Raw genomic sequence first — 21,351 nt, forward strand, 5'->3', positions numbered from 1 at the left:
ATGTCCGGAGGGACTGCCCCTTAGCCCAGCAAAGAGGGGCACCTCAGATCCCTGAGACCTGGCAGGACATCGGCCCCATCATTGGCGACGCCCCTGGCCGCCCGATAGCCGAACCCGCCCCCCCCTCCTATTCGGACCACCACTTCTCCCGCTCAGGCCCATGGGGCACCTCCCCTACAACGCCCAGATGAGCGGGAGAGCCCCGCCCTCGCAGCTGACAATCTGGCGGGGCCGATGGAGGAGGGTGTGGCAGAGATACCACCAGGCATGGGAGAGAGCCTGCCCCAGGGAGAATCCTCCCTCCCTTATGCCGCCCCACCGTCCCCCCTGCAAGCCCCTGAGCCATCACCTTTACCCCCTGATACGACCCCTGCTAACCAGCCCCCAGATGATGCCATGGAGGGCTGGGCCCTAGTCCAGGGGAAGCGAGGCAAGCGGAAGGCTCGAGCTCCGCCTCATCTACCCGAGGCGGAGGCCCCCCAGAAGACCAGGAAGGGGGGCACCGATGCCAAACCTTCCGCTTTGCCCACAAGTGTGTCCCATCCACCGGTGTCAGCCAGGAAAGACGTGGTAGCACCGGAGGGCAGTGTCTCTCCTCCACAGGAAACCCCCCTCCGAGACCCTCGAGGAAGCCCTTTCTGTCCTGACACTGCCCGAAGCCCCTGTGAACCCTGAGGCAACCGTCGTGATGGGTGCCAGCGGGGAGAGCCCCGGGGCGACAGAAACTGTCCTCTTCTCCATGTTCGAGGAGATCGAGGCCCTAGGTCTGACCCCGGTCGGCCAGGGGGAGGACGACCTTTTGCCAGAAAACCTCGATTTGGGCAACCTCACTCCACCCCTCTTTTCCCCATGCTCCCTCCCCCTAACTGCCGCTTCTGCTCCCACCTCCGAGGAGCCCTTGGACTCTTCCATCGACCCGGCCACTGATGGCACCCCGCTGACAACCACCGAGCCTGCTCAGGTGACAGCCGGCGCCACGCGACCGGGACACGAGCCACCAGGAGCACACCCTGTTGGTGCGGAGCAATCGATTTCCTTCCCGGGCGGGGGCCCAACAGAAGATAATCCACCACCTGATGCTGTAGCCGCTAAATCCACCATGGAGCCCGCGCCCGGTATCACTGAGAGCTCCCTCCCCACCCCCTTAACCCTTGAGCCTGATCAGGAGGCGCCACCATACAGCTGCTCGCTTCCCGAAACCCAGAACCTCACCTCTGAACCTGCCCCTGCCCCTATCCCTGTCCAGTCTACCTCCTGCGATGTTATCGCCGCCCCCGGGGCTGTCTCCTTCCCTTTTCCAATCGATGACCCCCCAGGGAGCGGCCTTTGCGTTCTCCTGCCCCGACCCATTAAGGGTACTATTTTCCCTCCACAGCCCCCTATCACCCCAGGGTTTGAGGCGGGCCTAGAAGCTGCAGCCCATCAGGCACCCCATCGGGGGTCCGCACCCTGCTTGCCCGTTTTAGTAGGCCCCGGGGCTGCACCAACGGCTCTGCCGGGGAACAACCAGGAAACCGTAACCCCACCCCCCCATGAGCTGCGAGGAGAGCTGCGGAAGTTTTTAGAGGATGTCCGTGGCTCCCGTAACAAGGTACAGCTTGCTCTCCAGCAATGGGGGGATTTTTTTCAAATCTTCCGGGCCACAAGGGCCCTCACGGGGGAAGGTAAAGGGACGGGGAAGCAGGATGCTGTGGCCTACTGGCGGGTCCACGTCTTCCGTGACCAATTACTCCCCTATGGGATGGGTCAGGGACTGTCGCGCGGCCCGCTGGGGGATGCGAGCATCCCTGCCAATGAGGATCCCCCCCAGCCCTCCCCATGACACCTCTCACCATCACAGCGTTGAATACCCGGGGTTGTAGGATGGCTCTCTGCAGGTCCCAGGTGCTCTCCTTCCTTCGGGAGGGAGGGTACTCTGTGATTTTCCTGCAGGAGACCCATACGGATCCAACCGCCAAAGATAGTTGGCGGCTGGAGTGGGGGGACAGGGTCTACTTTAGCCATTCAACGATTCGGCAGACTGGAGTGGCGACCCTGTTCTCCCCTGCCCTACGGCCCGAGGTGCTAGGGGTCGCCGAGGCCGTGCAGGGCTGCCTGCTGCATCTCCGGGTCCGTATAGAGGGGCTCGTGGTTAACCTCGTTAACATCTATGCCCCGACATTGGGCCCGGACCGGCTGCAATTCTATCAGCAGGCGTCCACCTTCCTCGGCACCTTAGATTCTCACGAGTGCCTAGTCCTGGGAGGGGATTTTAATACCACCCTCGAGGAGCGAGACCACTCGGGGATCGAGCAGTGCCCGGCCGCCGTGGACACCCTCCGGGAGATAGTTGAACATCACTCCCTAGTGGACATCTGGCGTGACCACCACCCGGATGACACTTCCACATTCACCTTTGTCCGGGTGGAAGCCCATTGGTTGAGCCACTCCTGGTTGGACCGCATTTATCCATCACGCTTCCATCTCTCCTGAGTCCACTCCTCCAGCGTTCGGCTGGCCCCATTTTCTGACCATCACCTAGCCACCATGACAGCCTCCCTCTGTGCGGAGAGGCCGGGGCCGGCCTATTGGCATTTTAACAACAGCCTGTTGGAGGATGAGGGCTTCATGACGTCCTTCCAGGAATTCTGGCTGGCCTGGTGAGGGCAGCGGCGCGCCTTTCCCTCGGCGTAGTGATGGTGGGACCTGGGGAAGGTGCGCGCCTGGCTTTTCTGCCGCGACTACACCTGGGGCACAAGCCGACGGAGAAATGCGGCGATAAAGCAGTTGGAATGGGAGGTCTTAGAGATGGAGAGATGTCTGGCCGTCAGTCCCGAAGACCCGCTCCTCTGCGGAGCATGCCAGGAGAAGCGGTAGGAGCTCCAGGACCTCAAGGACTATCGGGCCCGGGGCGACTTTGTTCGATCCCGCATCCACCTCCTTCGGGAGATGGATCACGGTTCCCGCTTCTTCTATGTCCTGGAGAAAACGAGGGGGGCCAAGAAACACGTCACCTGCCTCCTGGCAGAAGACGGCACCCCCCTCACGGAACTGGTGGAGATGTGCGGGAGGGCCCAAGCCTTCTATGCAAGTCTTTTCTCCCCGGATCCGACCGACCCTAGCGCTTGCAGAGTGCTTTGGGAGGAGCTTCCTATAGTCAGCGCAAGCGACCGAGACTGGCTAGAGTTGCCTCTCACTCTGGCCGAGTTCTCGGAAGCCCTCCGTCGTATGCCCACCAATAAGTCTCCAGGCATGGAGCTCTACCACGTGTTTTGGGACGTCCTCGGCGCAGATCTAGTCACCGTCTGGACCGAGTCTCTGCAGAGCGGGGTCCTCCCTCTCTGGGAGGAAGAAGAAGAAGGGGGACCTCCGCGATTTACGAAATTGGCGTCCCATCTCGCTCTTCAGCACGGACTACAAAATCGTAGCGAAAGCAATCTTGCTGCGGCTAGGGTCTGTGCTGGTGGACGTGATCCACCCAGGCCAGACCTACATCGTCCCGGACCGCAGTATCTTTGATAACCTATTTCTGGTTTGGGACCTTTTGGAACTCGGGCGTAGAGACGGTCTGTCATTCGCCCTCCTGTCCCTAGATCAGGAGAAGGCGTTCGATAGGGTGGACCACGGGTACCTCCTGAGCACTCTGCAAGCGTTTTGCTTCGGACCCCAGTTTGTGGGTTTTCTCCGGGTGCTGTACGCTTCCGCAGAGTGTCTGGTTAAGCTCAACTGGACCCTGACTGAACCAGTCAACTTCGGGCGAGGAGTACAGCAGGGGTGCCCCCTCTCAGGCCAGCTGTATGCTCTGGCGAACGAGCCCTTCCCCTGTCTCCTCTGCAGGAGGTTGACAGGGTTGGTGCTGCGGGAGCCGGAGCTGTGGCTGGTCCTGTCGGCGTACGCTGATGATGTGCTCCTCGTGATCCAGGACCCCGGCGACTTGGTGCGGGTGGAGGCTTGCCAGGCCATCTATTTGGCAGCCTCCTCCTCCCGTGTCAACTGGGTCAAGAGCTCTGGCTTGGCGGGAGGAGACTGGCGGCAGGCGAGCTCCCTCCCACCCGGGCTTCAGACCATCCGGTGGAGCACGGGTCTGCTCTACCTCGGCGTTTACCTTTCTGCCACGCATCTCTCTCCGCTGGAGAACTGGGAAAATTTAGAGGGCGGGGTGATAGAGCAGCTCCGGAAATGGACAGGACTACTCCGATGTCTCTCCCTCCGAGGGAGAGCGCTGGGGCTTAATCGACTAGTCCTGTCCATGCTCTGGTACCGGCTCAACACCCTGGTCCCGGCCCCAGGTTTCCTGACCAACCTCCGGACATCGATTCTGGGGTTCTTTTGGTCAGGAACACACTGGGCCCCTGTAGGGGTTCTTCATCTACCCCTGAAGGAAGGAGGACAAGGCCTGAAGTGTCTACACACTCAGGTCCGTGTCTTCCGCCTCCAGGCCCTACAGAGGCTCCTCTATGGTGCAGGCAGTTCGGCATGGAGCACACTGGTGCACGCCATCCTGCGCCGCATCCGATACGATCTCCGATACGACCGTCAGCTCTTTTATCTCCGTCCGGGAGGTCTTCCGCGAGACCTCTCTGGGCTGCCGATCTTCTACCAGGACCTCCTCCGGACTTGGAAACTGTTTTTAACAGTGGCGGCCACCGAGGGGGTAGATCTTCTCGCGGAGCCCCTGCTACACAACCCCCAGCTCTGTGTGCAGGTGGCGGAGTCCCGCTTGGTGCACCAGAGCTTGATCCTGGCAGAAGTCACGAGAGTCGGAGACCTTCTGGACTACGACCGGGGAGACTGGCTGGATCCCCTGACACTCGCGCGGCGCATGGGGCTCTCCAGACCTCGTACCCCCCAGCTCGTACTTCAGGAGGTGAAGGCCACTTTGCCGCCCACTGCTCGAGCTTACCTCAACCGGGTCCTGCTCAAGGGCACGCCCCGCCCACCCTCTACCCCATGCCCACCGGACTTTTTAATTGGACCCCTGCCCCGCAGATCCAATCGACCCCCTCACCCCTTCACTGCAAGCCGGCTGCATGAACTGCAGCTGGTACGCTTCCAGACCGTGCCAAGGCAACATCTATACACGCTCGCGCTCCACACCTTTCACGCCCTCACCCTAGTGTCCCGCCCCGACACAAAGTGGTGAGACCTTTGGAGGGTGAGCAGCCCCAGTGGGCCAGCCTATATTCCACCTTGGTTCCGAGGCCCGTCGGGGACATCAGTTGGCGGCTCCTTCACGGAGCTGTGAGCACGGGCACGTATTTGGCACGTTTCACCCCCATCCCAGATACTTGTCCCTTTTGTGGGACAACCCTGGGTTGACAGGGTTGGTGCTGTTTTTGTGAGGGAAACCCTGGCGCACGTATATCTGGAGTGCGCCAGGCTGCAGCCCCTGTTCCAGCTCCTCACAAATCTCCTATTACATTTTTGGTTGCATTTTTCCTCTCACCTTTTTATTTATGCACTCCCCATCCGTGGCCTCACAAAGTGACGGGATCTCCTAGTTAACCTCCTCCTGGCCCTGGCTAAAATGTCCATCTATAAAACCAGAGGGAACAGGTTGGCCGATGGAGTTTCCTGTGACTGTGGGGCCATTTTCTGATCCTCGGTCCGTTCATATATCCGGACGGAGTTCCTCTGGGCGGCGTCCACCGACTCCCTTGATGCTTTTGAGGAGCGGTGGGCGCTGTCCGAGGTTCTTTGCTCGGTGTCCCCGTCCAGGTCCCTTTGTCTGACCCTTTGATTGGGGGAGAGAGTAAGAGGCCCCAGCCCCAGCCATTGCTGCTGCGGACACCACCACCTTAGAGAGGTCATTTCACACATGGGTACGCGTGCCCCCCCTCCCCCCGGATTGTCCACCCCACAGCCTGCCCCTCTTGTTGGGTGCTTTCAGAGGAGGGAATTGTTGGTGACACTCAGGCGTGGCGCCAGGTAACTCGAGGGGGTGGAAGACCATAAGAGTAGATGAAGCCCCCTTGCTCTGGGCCACCAGGTGACTCGGAAGGGTGGAAGACCACGAGAGTCGAGGAAGCCCCCCGCTCTGGGCCCAGGCAAGCTTGAACACTTCCCTCCCCTGAAGCTAATGAGAAAACAATTGTGATTGGTTGCTGTGTTACACATTGCATATGCTGCTGTTTTTACATTGTAAGTGTGTTATGCAAATAAAAACATCTTTTGCTTCAAAAAAAAAATTACTCTCCAGTAGCCATCTGGCCTGACCCTGTCACATTACTCAGTTAAACTTGTAGCACATTTGCCCTCTTTTTACACTTGACTGTATCAGTGAGTGGTTTCCTCCTAATTAGACAAAGAAAATTCTTTCCCAAAGATGTTGAGTGTCTTCCTAAAGCTTCAGAGTAACAGCCGTGTTAGTCTGTATTCGCAAAAAGAAAAGGAGTACTTGTGGCACCTTAGAGACTAACCAATTTATTTGAGCATAAGCTTTCGTGAGCTACAGCTCACTTCATCGGATGCATATCGTGGAAACTGCAGCAGACTTTATATACACACAGAGAATATGAAACAATACCTCCTCCCACCCCACTGTCCTGCATATTGTTTCATATTCTCTGTGTGTATATAAAGTCTGCTGCAGTTTCCACGATATGCATCCGATGAAGTGAGCTGTAGCTCACGAAAGCTCATGCTCAAATAAATTGGTTAGTCTCTAAGGTGCCACAAGTACTCCTTTTCTTTTCCCTAAAGCTTAGCTTCCAAGTTGTGTGTGGCTACTGTGTGGTTTCATGTTTTGAGAGAAGATTAAGGGAAATCTCTTAATTTAAATAATAGTCTATGATAGGATCTTAGTGATCTGACTGCCCTGTATCCTAACCTTTCTGTCTAACAAACTGGCAGCATATCTGTGTATTGATTCTCTTACCACTGATATCTGATTGTATGAGCTGCCAATTATCTGAACAAATTTGGAATTGCCCCAGCTTTTCAAATCAGGTTTTTTATTCTTTTGCAAAATAATTTGATTTATTTCTGTAATGTTCAGTATCTTAGGGAAAAAACACATAAGAGAACAATACACAAACAATATAAATCAGTTAACTGTCCTGTTAACGGTTATTCAGCATTACAGAAGTTAATTTTCAAAATAAATGAATTCTACTACAGTAATTGAATTTCACTATATACATTAATGCAATTGTAGTGAATCTAAAACATATGTGGATTTATTAGTATAATTGTTACTATTTGGGGCCAAATTTTATCCTTTGCCCTTACATAGCACCTTGCATCTGAAGATAGATATAAAAATTAATGAATTTACTATTTAAACAACCATGTAAGGTGGGGGAAAATTTTGCCCATTAGACAGATGGAGAACATTCTAAAATGTGTTAACTCTTTCAGGTAGGATGGACCCAAAGTGCATTTTAATTGTGTTCCTAAGCACAGAAGCCCCAATTTAGCAAAGCTCTTAGGCAAGTGGTTGAGTCCATCCCTATTCAGCAAATAGGGTTGCCAGCTTTGTAATATTTAAAAACTGGACACTCCAGCAGGAGTGCCGGAACCTCCCCTTCCCTGCCTCTTCTGCCAGGCCTCACCCCATGCTGCCTCTTCCCCCAAGGCCCCACTCCTGCTTACCCCTTCCCCACGAGGCCCAACCTACCATTCGCTCCTCTTTCCCCCTCCCTCCATCTCTCACTGCTTTTCCCCTCTCCCTCACTCCCTGTGTGGGTCTGGAGGGACTCACCTACAGAGCCAGGGCTGGGAGCTACAGCCATCCAATGGAGGTAGGAGGTGGCCAGGGCTGACTAGGGGCTGGTGCGGGTGATGTCTCGGTGCCTCCCCTGCTTGCAGTAACTGGACTTTGGGTGTCCGGTCAATAGATCCAGTCGAACACTGGCCACCTGGCCACCCTATCAGCAAAGTATGAATTGACCATGTACTTAAGTCGCATTGATTTAACTGAGACTTAACCATGGATTTTAGTGCTTTGCTGAACAAGGATGGATTTGGTTCATCATGGGCTTAAATGCTTTGCTGAATCATAGACAGAGTGGTTAAATAATTTGTCTGATGATGAAAGAAGCTCTGTGGCAGACACAGGAATAAAATTCAGATCTCCTGACTTCCTGTCCTGTTCTTTGTTCACAATAGCATCTTACATTATCATAGATTCTTCTCAGATGAGTGCCTCTATTGTATCTGGATGAGGAGAATTTGTACTTCATGATATGGGAACATAACTCAGATTAGGTGGGGTTATATGGAAAACTGCAGCTACACACCTCCTTCCAAAGTGAAAGGAGAAGAGGAGTGGGGCCCAATTTTGGCCTAACTTTGTGCTCCTACTGGGGAATCTCAACCCCGAACTGGAGATAAGAAATTGACCGTGTGCATGTCTTATATGCTGAGCCACATCCAGTGTGCTAATCTTATCAAATAGGTAGAACATCTCCTGGAGAGCCTCTGTTGGAGCCTTAAATGAAAGCTGTCCCCCCCCCCCATCAGAACCTACAAGAGAGGGCAATGGTTGTACTGCTATCTGACTTCCCTGGGGGTGAGACACAGTCTGTAATGATGGTGCCAGTGTGTATAGGGCTGCATAACCTGTAATTATTCACCATTATTTATTATCATCATTATTTATAGTTTTATTTATGATTTTATGATTGCAGCTTTTCATATTCCATGATCCTTAAAGCTGTGTGATTGTTTCCATTATTACTGTCATTATCAATGGTGCTGCTTCTTTATAAAGATGAAGGTTTCCAGGGATTCACAAATGAACCTTGCTAAGATCCAAAGTTTTTGTCTTGCCTTTTGACTGTTTAATCACTTACTCCCACATCTTCCTTGTCTTCACAAAACCCAAATAAGTGGGTTTTGGGCAAGGATCCTCTGTGGTGGTTGGTGAAGAATAGTTCAGCCCCCTACCCGGGTTGTAGAGTTCAAGGAAAGTAATTATGTCCCTCCATGTTGTATGTAGAATAGTTCGAACAGTGGGTCCACAGAGGCAGTGATCCTGTGGGCTTGCCAGGGTCCTACTCCATTGACCCTCTCCATACTGCTGTGGATGGTGCCTCCATAGAGAACAGAATCTAGAGGAAGGAATATGAACACCTTGTGATCTTCCTCCTCCCTTACATAGCTGTTGCTGATTTGGGGCCCCTAGATACTAATGAAAAAGGGGACACGATTTGGGCCTTTTTGAACTTTAGAGATGGTATGTTGTCTTCAGCTTATGAAGATCCTTATGATCATTTAACATTTTACGCCTAGATACATGAAATATAAACAGGAATGATTTTAAAGTACTGTTTTTACCAGTATCTGCTGACTTTCTTCAAGATCTTGATTTTTGAATATAATGAAAGAAGATGAGGTTTATTCCTACAACAGCCTATCTTCAGGTCAATCAGTCTTGTATGATGGTTACTGTAAATGTATGAAGGGGGGGAAAAGGTGAATTTGGCATTTATATTTCAGTTCCATATTGAGAAATTTATGAAGGGGGGAAATGATGCATCACTTGTATTGACTGATGTTAATGGAATGGTGGGGTACTAGGAAGATGTGATCTACCTTGCAAAGATCCTAGGAAATGCTCGGTGTATTTTCTGTGTTGTTTGTTCGGAGAGACTCTCATTAGGAAGGCACTTAAGCAGGCATCCTTATATGTAAGCAAATGCTTAAGTCCCATTGTTGTTGTAATGTACTTTCCTGAACTGGAACCAGAGAGAGGAATGAAGAATTTGCCTATTGAATGTCTGTGTCTTGCTTCTTCTGTGAGCAGCAGGGTGATTTCTTGCAATGTATGACCATGAAGAAAACATTTCATTCTTCCTCCTATTCTAGAATCAGGAATTGTTGCTTGTTCTTTAGAAATCCTTTCTGGTTTATCTTGTTTAATCTTTTTTTTTTCAGATCTAAAGGATTAAAGGGACTTTTGGAAAACTGTGGCTTTTATTATGGAAACAGTCCTTCAGAACTATTAGGAAACCCACATCATGTTTGAAACATGATGTACTGGTTTGGTTGGTTCTTACCTCCTTCCTGTCAGAATATTCTATTGCAGGAATTCATTGTTTACAGCTGGTTGATAGGATTAGTTTTAAGTATAGCCGGATAAACCATTGTGTGTGAGAGAGGTATTAGATATAATAGAAATACTCCCCAGCAATCTACACAATTGCTCTATCATAATTCTTTTGTCTAAAAGACACAGAACTTATTCATGCAATGTAACAAAACACTTATAAATGCACTATTCGATTTTTTTCCTCCTATTACTCAGTGTTAAAAGAATTATTGTGCTGGAAACTGGTGTCTGATCTAAAATATTTATATTATTTTTATCCTGGTGGTACACATGAAAGAAGACGCATAGCATGCCAAAAACTTAAAAACTGGGTGCCTAAAGTTAGGCTCCTAAGTTCATATTTAGACACCTGAATCATGATTTGATTTTTCAAAAGTGCCCAGTACCCAACAGCTCCCTCTTCTTTAGGGCTCCAGTCCAACAAAGCACTTAAGCACATGTTTCAGAGTAACAGTCTTGTTTGTCTGTATTCGCAAAAAGAAAATCTTTCTGGTCACGCGATTACAGACATGAAAGTTGCTATATTACAACAAAAAAACTTCAAATCCAGACTCCAGGGAGAAACTGTTGAATTGGAATTCATTTGCAAATTGGATACAATTAACTTAGGCTTGAATAGAGACTGGGAGTGGCTAAGTCATTATGCAAGGTAACCTATTTCCCCTTGTTTTTTCCTACCCCCCCACCAGACGTTCTTGTTAAACCCTGGATTTGTGCTGGAAATGGCCCACTTTGATTATCATACACGTTGTAAGGAAAGTGATCACTTTAGATAAGCTATTACCAGCAGGACAGTGGGGTGGGAGGAGGTATTTTTTCATGCTTTATGTGTATAAAAAGATCTTCTACACTTTCCACAGTATGCATCCGATGAAGTGAGCTGTAGCTCACGAAAGCTTATGCTCAAATAAATTGGTTAGTCTCTAAGGTGCCACAAGTACTCCTTTTCTTTAAGCACATGCGTAACTTTAAGCACATAAGTAGTCCCATTGACTTTGTATGTGCTTAAATACCTTTTTGAATCAGGGTCTGGGTGCCTAGATATGGACATGACATAGCCTAACTTCAGTTTTGAAACTCTTGGCCTCTCTGTGTATGTGAGGTTGGCGGGAAAGCAGGAGGTAATTGTGTACTTTAGCTTTTTAAGATTTTTCTTTCTGAATCTATGAAGCACGTTTTCCTTAGAAAACTCATTTTCTCTTTGATTTTGGCTGCTGGTTTCTCTCAGCCTACGTCTCTTTTTAATAATTGAAAACTACTCTTCATTATTTACATAAAACTGTCTTTCTTCAGTCTGCTTTCTGTAACCTTTCCCCGCCGAAGAATTTCAGGAATTCCCTGACTTTCCTCCGGGGGATCCTAGCCTTGATTTGTCTGAAACCCGGAGCGAGAGAGCTAGTAATTTTAAAAAAATAACTACCTATATTTAAACACATTTAATCTCTGCATAGATTTGTCGTTTAAACACATTTTAAGACAGTCATTTATTTAGGAAAATGTGCTTTTGTTCAGCTTTGCTTCTTTAGTGACTGGTTATAAATCTCCACATGCAAAATGGAGGGCCCTTTAAAATAGTAATAAGAAAAAAACTCCACACAGCCTACGGGCCATTTATTTCATATGCTTTGACAGGACTCTGCTGCTTTTTTCTTTTTTAAACGAAGACGTGTCAGAACCAGAGGCCTTGTACAAAGCATAAAATGACCCCAGCACAAACCTCTTGCATTCCAAAATCTTTACTCCACAGCTGGTAACATCAGCCAATCCAGCACTCAGACTTGGCTGCTGTTAAAGTAATCTCTGCTTCTCTTTCCCTCCCCCACCTTAGCTAGCACAGTCAGTGATGTTTTACATTAGGCACAGTCATAATTATTCTGATTCTTAGGAAGTCAAGAGTTTAAGCTCTATATTGAGTTGTATCTATCTGTGTATTATACTATCCTCATCACTCTGGAATCTGAGTAAAGGTGTGTTTGTGGGAAAGGACCTTTCTTCCCAAAAATGTAGCTTCCCTGATTTTCAAGTTGGTTGCTCAGAATGGGTTTTATCTGAAGTATCAATGTAAAAATGATTTAAAAGCCACCTGTACAGCCCACATGTTTTCTTATAATTCCAGACTGAATCAGATTTCTAGTGAAATATGCTGTGATGGTAACTGTTGTCCAATGAATTGTATCTAATGACCCCTTTTCACTCTTGTTTGTCATCCCTAGGATATGTTAAAGATGGTTTGGCTGCCATTGAGACTTGGAGATCTGATGCCACAATGAGGACTCACACACGGGGGGCTCCCAGCGTGTTTTTCATACATGTCGTTTGCTTTGCTTTGGCCTCCAGCACCGATGAGAACCCAAGCGCTGTGATTCCTTTTGTCAATGCCAACTACGACAGCTACCCCATGCTGTACTTTTCTAAAGGAGAGGTGGAGGACTTGCGGATCAAGGCTGCCACTACGCATCGGCACATTGCAGCTCGTCTGACTGAGGCAGTTCAGACCATGCTGTCCAGTCCCCTGGACTACCTTCCTCCCTGGGATCCCAAGGAGTTCAGTGCTCGGTGGAATGAAATTTATGGCAACAATCTGGGTGCCCTGGCAATGTTCTGTGTGCTGTACCCCAAGAATATCGAAGCCATAAATATGGCCAAGGATTACATGGAAAGGATGGCGGCTCAGCCTAGTTGGTAGATTTTTGTCTTTTTGTTCTTACTGCGTAAACTCTGCTTGTAATTGAATGAGTGAACGAATGTGTGAGAGTATGTTAGTATAAGGTACTGACTTTTATATTTCACTTGATATGCAAATCATAATTCAGTTGTCTGTATACTTAGCTTGTTAACAAATATTGAGAATTAATTTGCCCTCTATTAGAAATGGTGCACCAGCCACTCTTAAATCTTCATTGAGCATTGGCTGTTATAAATAATTCTAATTGTGACAGAATCATCAGTTTACAATCCTGAAGTGACCGCCTGACTCCGTTGAAGTCAATGGCGGAATTCCCACTTACTGCAGTGGGGCCAGGGTTTCACCCCAGGTTTGTGCATGAGATGTTTGGGTGGCTTTTTATCTTTGCCAGGCATGAAGGGTTGGTCTACACTATAATGTTAGGTTGAGGTAAAGCAGCTTACATCAACCTATTTATGTCAGTGTCCACACTATAGCATTCCTCCCACCAATATAAGTGCCATACTACACTGACATAATAACTCCACCTCCATGAGAGGTCTAAGTCTTATGTCAATGTAGTTAGGGCAAAACAGTGGCTGTGTAGACACTGAAGATACTGTTGTTGGATGTCTTCTCAATTTCATGGCAGGAGCTGTGAAATTGACAAGAAAGCGTGGCAGTTAGAGCCCAGCTGCCCCCCACTCCCCTAAAGAGCTGTGAGGCTGGATCCTGCTCCCAGCAGGGATCTGGCTCGACCCCACTCCCAGCTGAAATTGACATGGCTACCTGGCTCCTGGTAGGAAGCAGGAGTGGGTTGGGGGCAAGAAGCAGGGGCAGCTGGACCCTGCTTCCCAGGGGTGATAAGCCCCGGGCTTCTTCCCCCTCAGCTTCTGGCAGGGACTGGAGAAGCAAGAAGCCCTGGGCGGCTTCCCTTCTGCTCCCAGCAGGGAACGGGGAGGCGAGAAGCCCTGGGCAGCTTCCCCCAGTTCTTGGCAAGGGCTGGGAGGGGCAGCCCCCAGGTGTCTGGGAGCCTGTGGGGTAGCCAGGCTCCCAGCAGGGAGCTGCAAGCGGAACTGAGAGACCAGGCTCCCTACACTGCCCCTCTTAGGTCAGTAGAAGCGCTCCTGGTGAGGACGTGCTCCACTGACCCAAGGAGGGAAGTGTGGACATCAGCCACTGCAGTAATTTACTGCGGTGGCTGTAAGTCGACCTAATAAAGGTCAATTTATGTTTCTAGTATAGACATACCCTAAGATAGAAAAAAGATTACCTTCAGCATAAGTAACAGTGTCAGATTCTGGCCTTTAGGAAATATTAATGTATGTGCTGCCACTTACTTCTTTTGTGAGACTTTTTTTAAACCAAGTATCTCTCTCTTATAAGGTGGTACAATTTCTTACCTTCCTAGTAGGGTTCTCCCTGGTAAAGGAAGTGCGAGATGACATTCTTCATCTGCAAGATTTAATACTGTATATAGATGTCTTTTCCAGTATTTAATTTCAAATTTCATAACATTGACTTAAATAAAAACAACAAGGAGTCCGGTGGCACCTTAAAGACTAACAGATTTATTTGGGCATAAGCTTTCATGGGTAAAAAACCCACTTCTTCAGATGACTTAAATCAAACTGTCATTCAGAATGACACATGGCATTTGCTCTCTTAATTAAATATTGTATGAAATGTCTAATTTGTCAAAGCTTTTCAGTCCTGATTTGCAGCACCCATTTGACATAGAACCCATCTTGTACACATCAGATTTTCAATTAATGAGGCATCGTGAAAAGATAATGTGTCTCTTGAAGAAACTTTGGGTTTTTGTTTGTTTGTCTGGTCTTGTTCTCCCTTTGAAATTCATTTATCTTTCCTAGTCTGGGATTTTGTGTTTTGAGTGGTATTTATGTCTGAGCAACTGTGCTATGAGTGTAGTGTGAAAGGTAGTGCATTCTTCTGTTGTTTGTTTTCTTTTCATTATTATCTGCAGCATTCATTCATCCTAGACCTAGGTAAAGGAAAAATAGGCAAATGTACACCCCTTTGTAACAAAACCAAAAGACTACTAATGGTTGGGACAGCCAGATTAGCCAAACCCTGCTGAGGGCAAAGATGCAGCAGGTTAGCAAATGAGAACCTGGGGCAAAGGAAACAGGATTGAAAGAAACAAATCTCCAGCAACATCAGGAGAAAGAGGACTAGCCAGGGAAGATCTTGGTCTGAGTTGGCTAATGAATCCCATGTTATTGTGAACTACATTGCTTATGCTGTAGTTTATAGTAGTTTTTGTGCACACTTTTTCGTTTGATCTCTTTCCCCAAGGTGGGGGGAGGGGACTAAATCCATTCTATTTTCTTTTTAAGCTGTCTGGACTGGAAAATCTTTGTTCTTTATAAGACAACCCTGGTGCTTGGTCTCTAACAGGCATCCTACACTTAATATGCAACCTCTGCAGTGTAGAGCAGTTGTTGATTTTCCTGTATTTTAATAGTAAGTGTCACTTAAGATCAGGGGTCGGCAACCTTTGGCATGCGGCCCATCAGGGAAATCCACTGGCGGGCCAGGACAGTTTGTTTACCTGCAGTGTCCTTAGGTTCGGCCGATCGCAAATCCCACTGGCTGCAGTTCGCCATTCCATTCGCCAAGGGCTGCGGGGCTCCGTGCCTGTGGACGCTGCAGGTAAATAAACTGTCCTGGCCCACCAGCAGATTTTCCTGACGGGCCGCATGCCAAAGGTTGTTGATCCCTGCTTTAGATCATGGTTTAACTTTTAGAGGGAAAACGTAATGGATTTACATTGCCTCTTAAACCCTGTTTTTTGTTTTCATACACTGCACAGAGTTAACATTTGTCTCCTGTGCTTTCAATAGCAGTGTGTTTTGAGGTCAGCGCTTCCCCTTTTCTTTAATCACCGTTCCTTATAGTTACAAGTGACAGACACAGAATAAAAGAAAATGACAAATAAGATTATTCAAGATTAACGTACAAACTATCTGCTAATGCCTCTGAGCCCACACGGAGCAGCATGCAGGACTGGGGCTGCAGCTCTATAAAACTAGGCTGGGCAGAATTCCGTAATATCCATCAAAATTCTAATGTTTATTTTTAAGCATTTTTTTCTATTTTTATCTATTTGTATTTTCACTTTTGTGGAAAATTATGCGAGAGGAAGGGTCAGACTAATTTAATGATAGTAGATGTTGAAATTCAAAAAGTGAAAGCTTTAACTGTTGAAATACAGATTGTCAGCATTACATCACAGGTCAAAACACACAACGAAAATGTCTTCAAATCAAATTAATACGTTTTCAAGGAGTGTTTTTCTTTCTTTGCCTACGTTTTATACATACTGATTATTATTTTTTCGTTGGTTTGTGTGTGTATGGTAGAATCGACGTTTGTCAACATTTACTGATTAAAAATATAATCCTTCCAAGCCCAGATAAAACCCTTGGGAGAGGTGAGATAGAGAAAGAGGTGAATTATATGCAAATTCATTTTGTTAGAATTTGCATACACAGGAAAAATTCTTCATAGATTGCTTTTTAATAAAAAGCAGTGACTGTTCATTATCAAAATCTATCGTTGGCCTGCCCTGACCTAAACTATTCAGAGTACCAAGCAAGTTATTTTTAATTTGTATTATTTCTAAGAAGTCTTATTAAGAGTCTGTCACCCTGGAGATGGCCTCTGGGTCTCTTTACAGACGCAAGGTAGTCTCAGGAGGGATTTAGTTTCACTGTTAGCCCAGTCCTCCCACATAGGTATCCTAGGACTTGAAAGGCAGCAGAACTGCTGCATCATGAAGTGAGGGGGTTAAAAAAACCCAACAAACCCTATCATGATGGTCTAGGAACTAGAATAGAACAGAGTGGGAGGGGGGGAGTAGGATGCAGAGATTCTGCACTGGCTGGGCATCGTGGGAGAATGCCACAGAACAGAGGCTTTAGCCACACAACACAAAGGGGATTTGGGGAGAAAGATAGTGGCATGGCAATTAGGTCCCCAAATACATGGATCAACAATTAAAAAACACACATTTTGACTTTTAATTTTGGGAAAGGATTCCGTTCCCTGACTTCTGTAGCAATTTGCTGCGCAAAACCCTTTTTCTCAGGCCTTGCACTCAGGGAGAGAATTTGGCTCTTGAGCTATTCAAGATGTCCCAGCTTTCAGTCTCTCTGCTACCCAGCAAATCATGGAAAGTAAATGCCTTCTTGTGACTTCCTTCTCCAAAGTGAACTTGGGAACTGTTGGATAGCCACATATTGCCACAGAGATGCTATGCAGACAACTCTTCAGACTCCAGTGTTTCCGCAAGATCAACTAAAGCTCCACAGTGAAGATGCCAGTTGTCAGCTTCACTCCTCTAGCACAAAGGAACTTTATACAATAAGGGTGAAGCTTATCTGTATGGGAGGCAGCGTTTCTCGGGATCGTTCCCGCCACCTTTCACTCTAAGAGCAAGATGCGTTTCTTTGACTTTGCTTTCTCAAACATAAATACATAGCAACACATGCTCCACTGCAAACACTTTTTCCCCCCTTGAGAGAGGATGAGAGAACAAACACCTGACAGATACTCGTTACATTGCTTAACATACTATTGGACTACTAGATGGAGCTCAGATACTATGCTGAGGAGCCTGGTAGATGAACCTATACTGAATAGAACAGTCCATGCAGTATCACAGGAATGGAGCGTCAGAAAACTTGGACCTGTCTTGCTATAGAGTTTATTTAAATATATCAAATTGCCTGGAATTATGGAAGAAAAATACCTTTCTTGTTGATATTAGTACAACCTCACTGGTTTAATAAGTGTGAGGGTAGATACATTGTTTTATTTAAAATGGCATTCTGTCATTGACAGGATTCATCTCAATAGATTGGAATGTTTCAAATCTGGCTTTCTCAAAGTTTTGTTGTTAGCAGCTTGATTCCTTCTGCTGTCTTATCTGGGTTTTGCTTTGATTTCTGTGAAGATGACACTGAATCTAAAAGTTAACACCCTTAATTTTTATAATTGTAAGTGAAGATCACTTCACTTAAGTGTTTAAGATCTACCATAAAACCAAAACAGGAGTTTTGGTGACTTTGGCCATATTTAAATAAAATAAGTGTGATTCTAAGTGCCACAGGCTTTATTCCAGGGCATGATGGAGTGCACTGAGAGTAAAACTTGTCATTTTAAAATTTCATTCTTGTGTGAATGAGGCTTTCCATTGTTTGAATATAGTTTAATTTTTCCATAGTATAGTTATGATGCTGTTATATAAATTACAGAAAACCTAAGTGATTTTATCTTTTTATTACAGTAATGAATTTATAATATGTAATAAAGAGAAACCTTAATTCAGTTCCCATTCATAAGATCTAAGCAGAAAGTTGAACTGTTGGTTACAACAGGAAATGTTGGTAGCATATAACTGACTGCTACCCTGATGAGGGTTATTTTTAAAGTAAACAAAGAACAACTATTAATGGAGAAGCATAGTCAATCGTTAAAGAAATAATATGGAAGCAGAGGATCCTTTGGAATCTAGTAAGGAAGAAAGAGCCCACACAACAGAAAGGCAGTTTTCTAACAGTTAATCAAAGGATACATTTTAAAAATGCTTGCACTGGAACGTTAAGAAGATAAAGAGACCCCATTTATCCAAATAATTTGTTTTGGTTTTCCTGGGATTTGACACGTGAAATTTGTCTGAAATCTCAGGAAAAGTTTGTCCTTTTATTTAAGCCATAGTATGTTGTTTGGGGAGCTTCTTAAAGAAAAGAGAATAATTATGGAGGTTATAGATTAGCTCCCTGGCATTTTATATGTCATTAGCTTCGAGAATTTTCCCTAGCAAATGTGCATTTTTGGCTGATGGGATATGTAATAACGATTATTTCCATATGCTTGCTAAGCCTTTTCCAGAAATGAGTGATGTAATTAGAGACCCACATCATGTAGACATAAGAGTCTCATCAGGTTTTATATTTTGGATAAAGAACTTTTAAAGCATTTCTTTTTAACCCAGTCAACCTTCAAACTGTGCAATCCAATGCCCTTTACTTTCACACGTTCTCTGTTCTGATTACAGTGAGATTGGCCATTCTGAAAGGCAAAATCTGTGTGGCAGAGGTCAAAATATTTTTTTCTCTGTCCACAGGCCACTTTGTTAATGCAAACGTTTTGCCATCACATTGCTTAGCAGGGAGTACAATCTGAAGATAAGTCTTACTCAGTGGGCCTTATATGTGAAAGAACTGTAGTCAAGCAAATGCGAACTTTCCAGCGAAACAGTAGTGAATGAAGCAATGACTAACAAGAGATTATGGTGTTGTAAATCTCATCCCTTGTTAACCCACAACCCGTTAGCCTTTTGGGATACCTTGTTCAAAGTTAGGGAGCCCACCACACTCTTTCCATCAATGTCCAGGTACGGTTCAGTACAGAATTCACGTATGCTGAAAGGAGATTGCACCATGACCAGTTTATGGAGGTCTCACAGCAGGACTATCTCCTGGACTCATAAGTAACTGTCATCAGATATATTCAAATAATGGTCAACTGGGTTTTTGTTCATAAGATTGTGTCATGGAAACTTCTGTAAGAGAGGCATGGAGGATACAGCAATCATTTGGCCAGTCCATTTCTTAATTTTTAAAAAAATCCCAAAAAAAAGAGAATCTGGAGGTTGTTTTTAAAGTAAATTTTATCATGAGGCCAAAGTGTTTCTTCATATCTTTGCAACAGGAAGCTCAGCTTGGCTTACTAAGAAAGAATGGTTAAATTGATATTGAGAGTTTACAGTACAGCTCATTTTGTGGCGTGTCTGGTATAAACATTTGCTGCAAAGTACCAGAAAGTCTGTTGAAATAATAAAATATATATAATATCTGTTTCTGCAAGGCACTGTACCTTGTTATGGCATTCAGCACGAGTAAAACAAGCTTTATAACATATGAATACAGAAGGATTATGATGAATACTAATTAGAACTACAATTTCCAAACAGTCGTTCTTCTAATGAAAGACAAAAATATGGAATCTCCCTGCATGTGTAGATATAGAAGGAGAAGAGGGTGTTTTTGAAAGTGGTTTTAATGGCAATGGAGGAAGACGAATGAGAGGGGAATGGAGGATGCTCACAGTTCCAAAAAAGAATGGTCAGAGTGCCCCCCTACACGCACACTCCAAGAGCTACATTATAACCAAATTCTCTATTGTTCTGAAACATGTTCTGGAAAACTTAAATACAACTTTCCTTAATAATTTTGCCCTTTACATATGGCCAGTGCTGATTTCCCACTCGCCACGTTTTGAAGTGAGCTGAAGTAAACATGGCTGTGAGTACTTCCTTTCTCTTTTGTGTACTAGCACCATCAATAACACCTCTGGGAATGGCTTGTGACTGCTGCAGCAGAACTAGGAAAAGGAGCATGGGCACATCTTTTTTTCCAGGACCCACAGAAATAGTGATGGGCAATTTTTGTAGATCTTCTTTATTTTCTCAGAAGCCACTCCAGCAAACTACTGAGCACCCTCTGAGAGGTGCTGAAAATTCTCACACCACATTGTCTACATTGAGAGTTAAAGGTATTCAGCACTTTGCAAGATTTACTCCTTTAGTTATGGAATGTGATTTCTTTAAATTAAACACCAAAGGACACTTGCTACCAAGATATAGAAATATTTAAGATCAGCCAAATTTGGGGGATTTATTGTTATGTCCCTATTCAGTTTTACATTGGGCGTATTAACATGACAAGGGTAATTTCTTAGAGGCCTGATCTGAAGCCTATAAAAATAAATAGGCATCTTTTCATATACTTCAATGGATTTTGGAATGCCTGTGAAAATTAATAATTCAGGGATTAATGCAAACGCTGATAGTTTTTTTTTTTAGTTTGGTATTCTCTTAGATAACCCAGGTCCAACCCTTCTTTCTAACCCTGTCCCCCTTTCCCTTCTTGTACTGTCAGAGCATTCCTCAGATATCTCCCAAGTCACACAAGTCCTTGGGAACTTCTAGAGACATCACAATGTCTAGATAATACCCATTATGTTTTGTCTTAGTTTTCAGAAGAATGATGTTGACAATAAGATAGTATGAGACTGTCTTGTGAAGCCCTAGTTTCAAAAACAGAAGTGCACTGCATGAAGATTGTTCAGTCAATCTTTTCTAAAAGTTTCCTCTTGATAGTGCCTTAACTATTTTCATCAATGAGAGAGCTGTATATGAATGTGAAAGAATGAGTTTTTCTAAATTAGAGCAAATGCATCAAAATGTTTGAAGGGTATAAAATAATTCCATAGCAATTCAGGTTAGGAGTTGTTTTTAATCTACTTTTTCTCTGCTAATATTTCTTAGTGCTGCTAAATTTTGGCCTCACTAGAGATTAGAGAAAATGATGGAGAGACTAAAGAAAACAGATTCTGAAAAGAGAAATGGTGGCTTAATAGAACAGAAGCCAACTAAATATGAAAAAAAGATGGTAGCCTAATAAAGAGGAAGTAGTGTTTGGTAATACATTAGTTAGCACACTTTGTCCTTGAGTAAATTTAAGGCACCATTATGGGCATTGGAAATGCCGTGAAGAAATGAAGCAGAGATCTTCTTGACGACTCATGGTCGCTTAAGATCTCGTGGGACTTTTCACAAGAG

The 21,351-nt window shown here is 45.8% G+C and overlaps 1 protein-coding gene across 3 annotated transcripts in view; it reads left to right on the forward strand.

The window, feature by feature from the left end:
* Positions 1-21,351, forward strand: part of DSE (dermatan sulfate epimerase) — a 65,523-nt gene that overhangs the window by 15,852 nt on the left and 28,320 nt on the right. For 2 of the 3 annotated variants that reach the window (XM_073337108.2, XM_073337109.2), the window contains exon 2: positions 12,247-12,715. In XM_073337108.2, the coding sequence (XP_073193209.1) occupies positions 12,247-12,715 (469 nt within the window). Of the gene's footprint in view, positions 1-12,246; positions 12,716-21,351 lie in introns of those variants that run through there. The other variant, XM_073337110.2, reaches the window with a different exon arrangement.

Source organism: Lepidochelys kempii, chromosome 3 (assembly GCF_965140285.1).
Source record: "Lepidochelys kempii isolate rLepKem1 chromosome 3, rLepKem1.hap1, whole genome shotgun sequence".
Classification (NCBI taxonomy): domain Eukaryota; kingdom Metazoa; phylum Chordata; order Testudines; family Cheloniidae; genus Lepidochelys; species Lepidochelys kempii.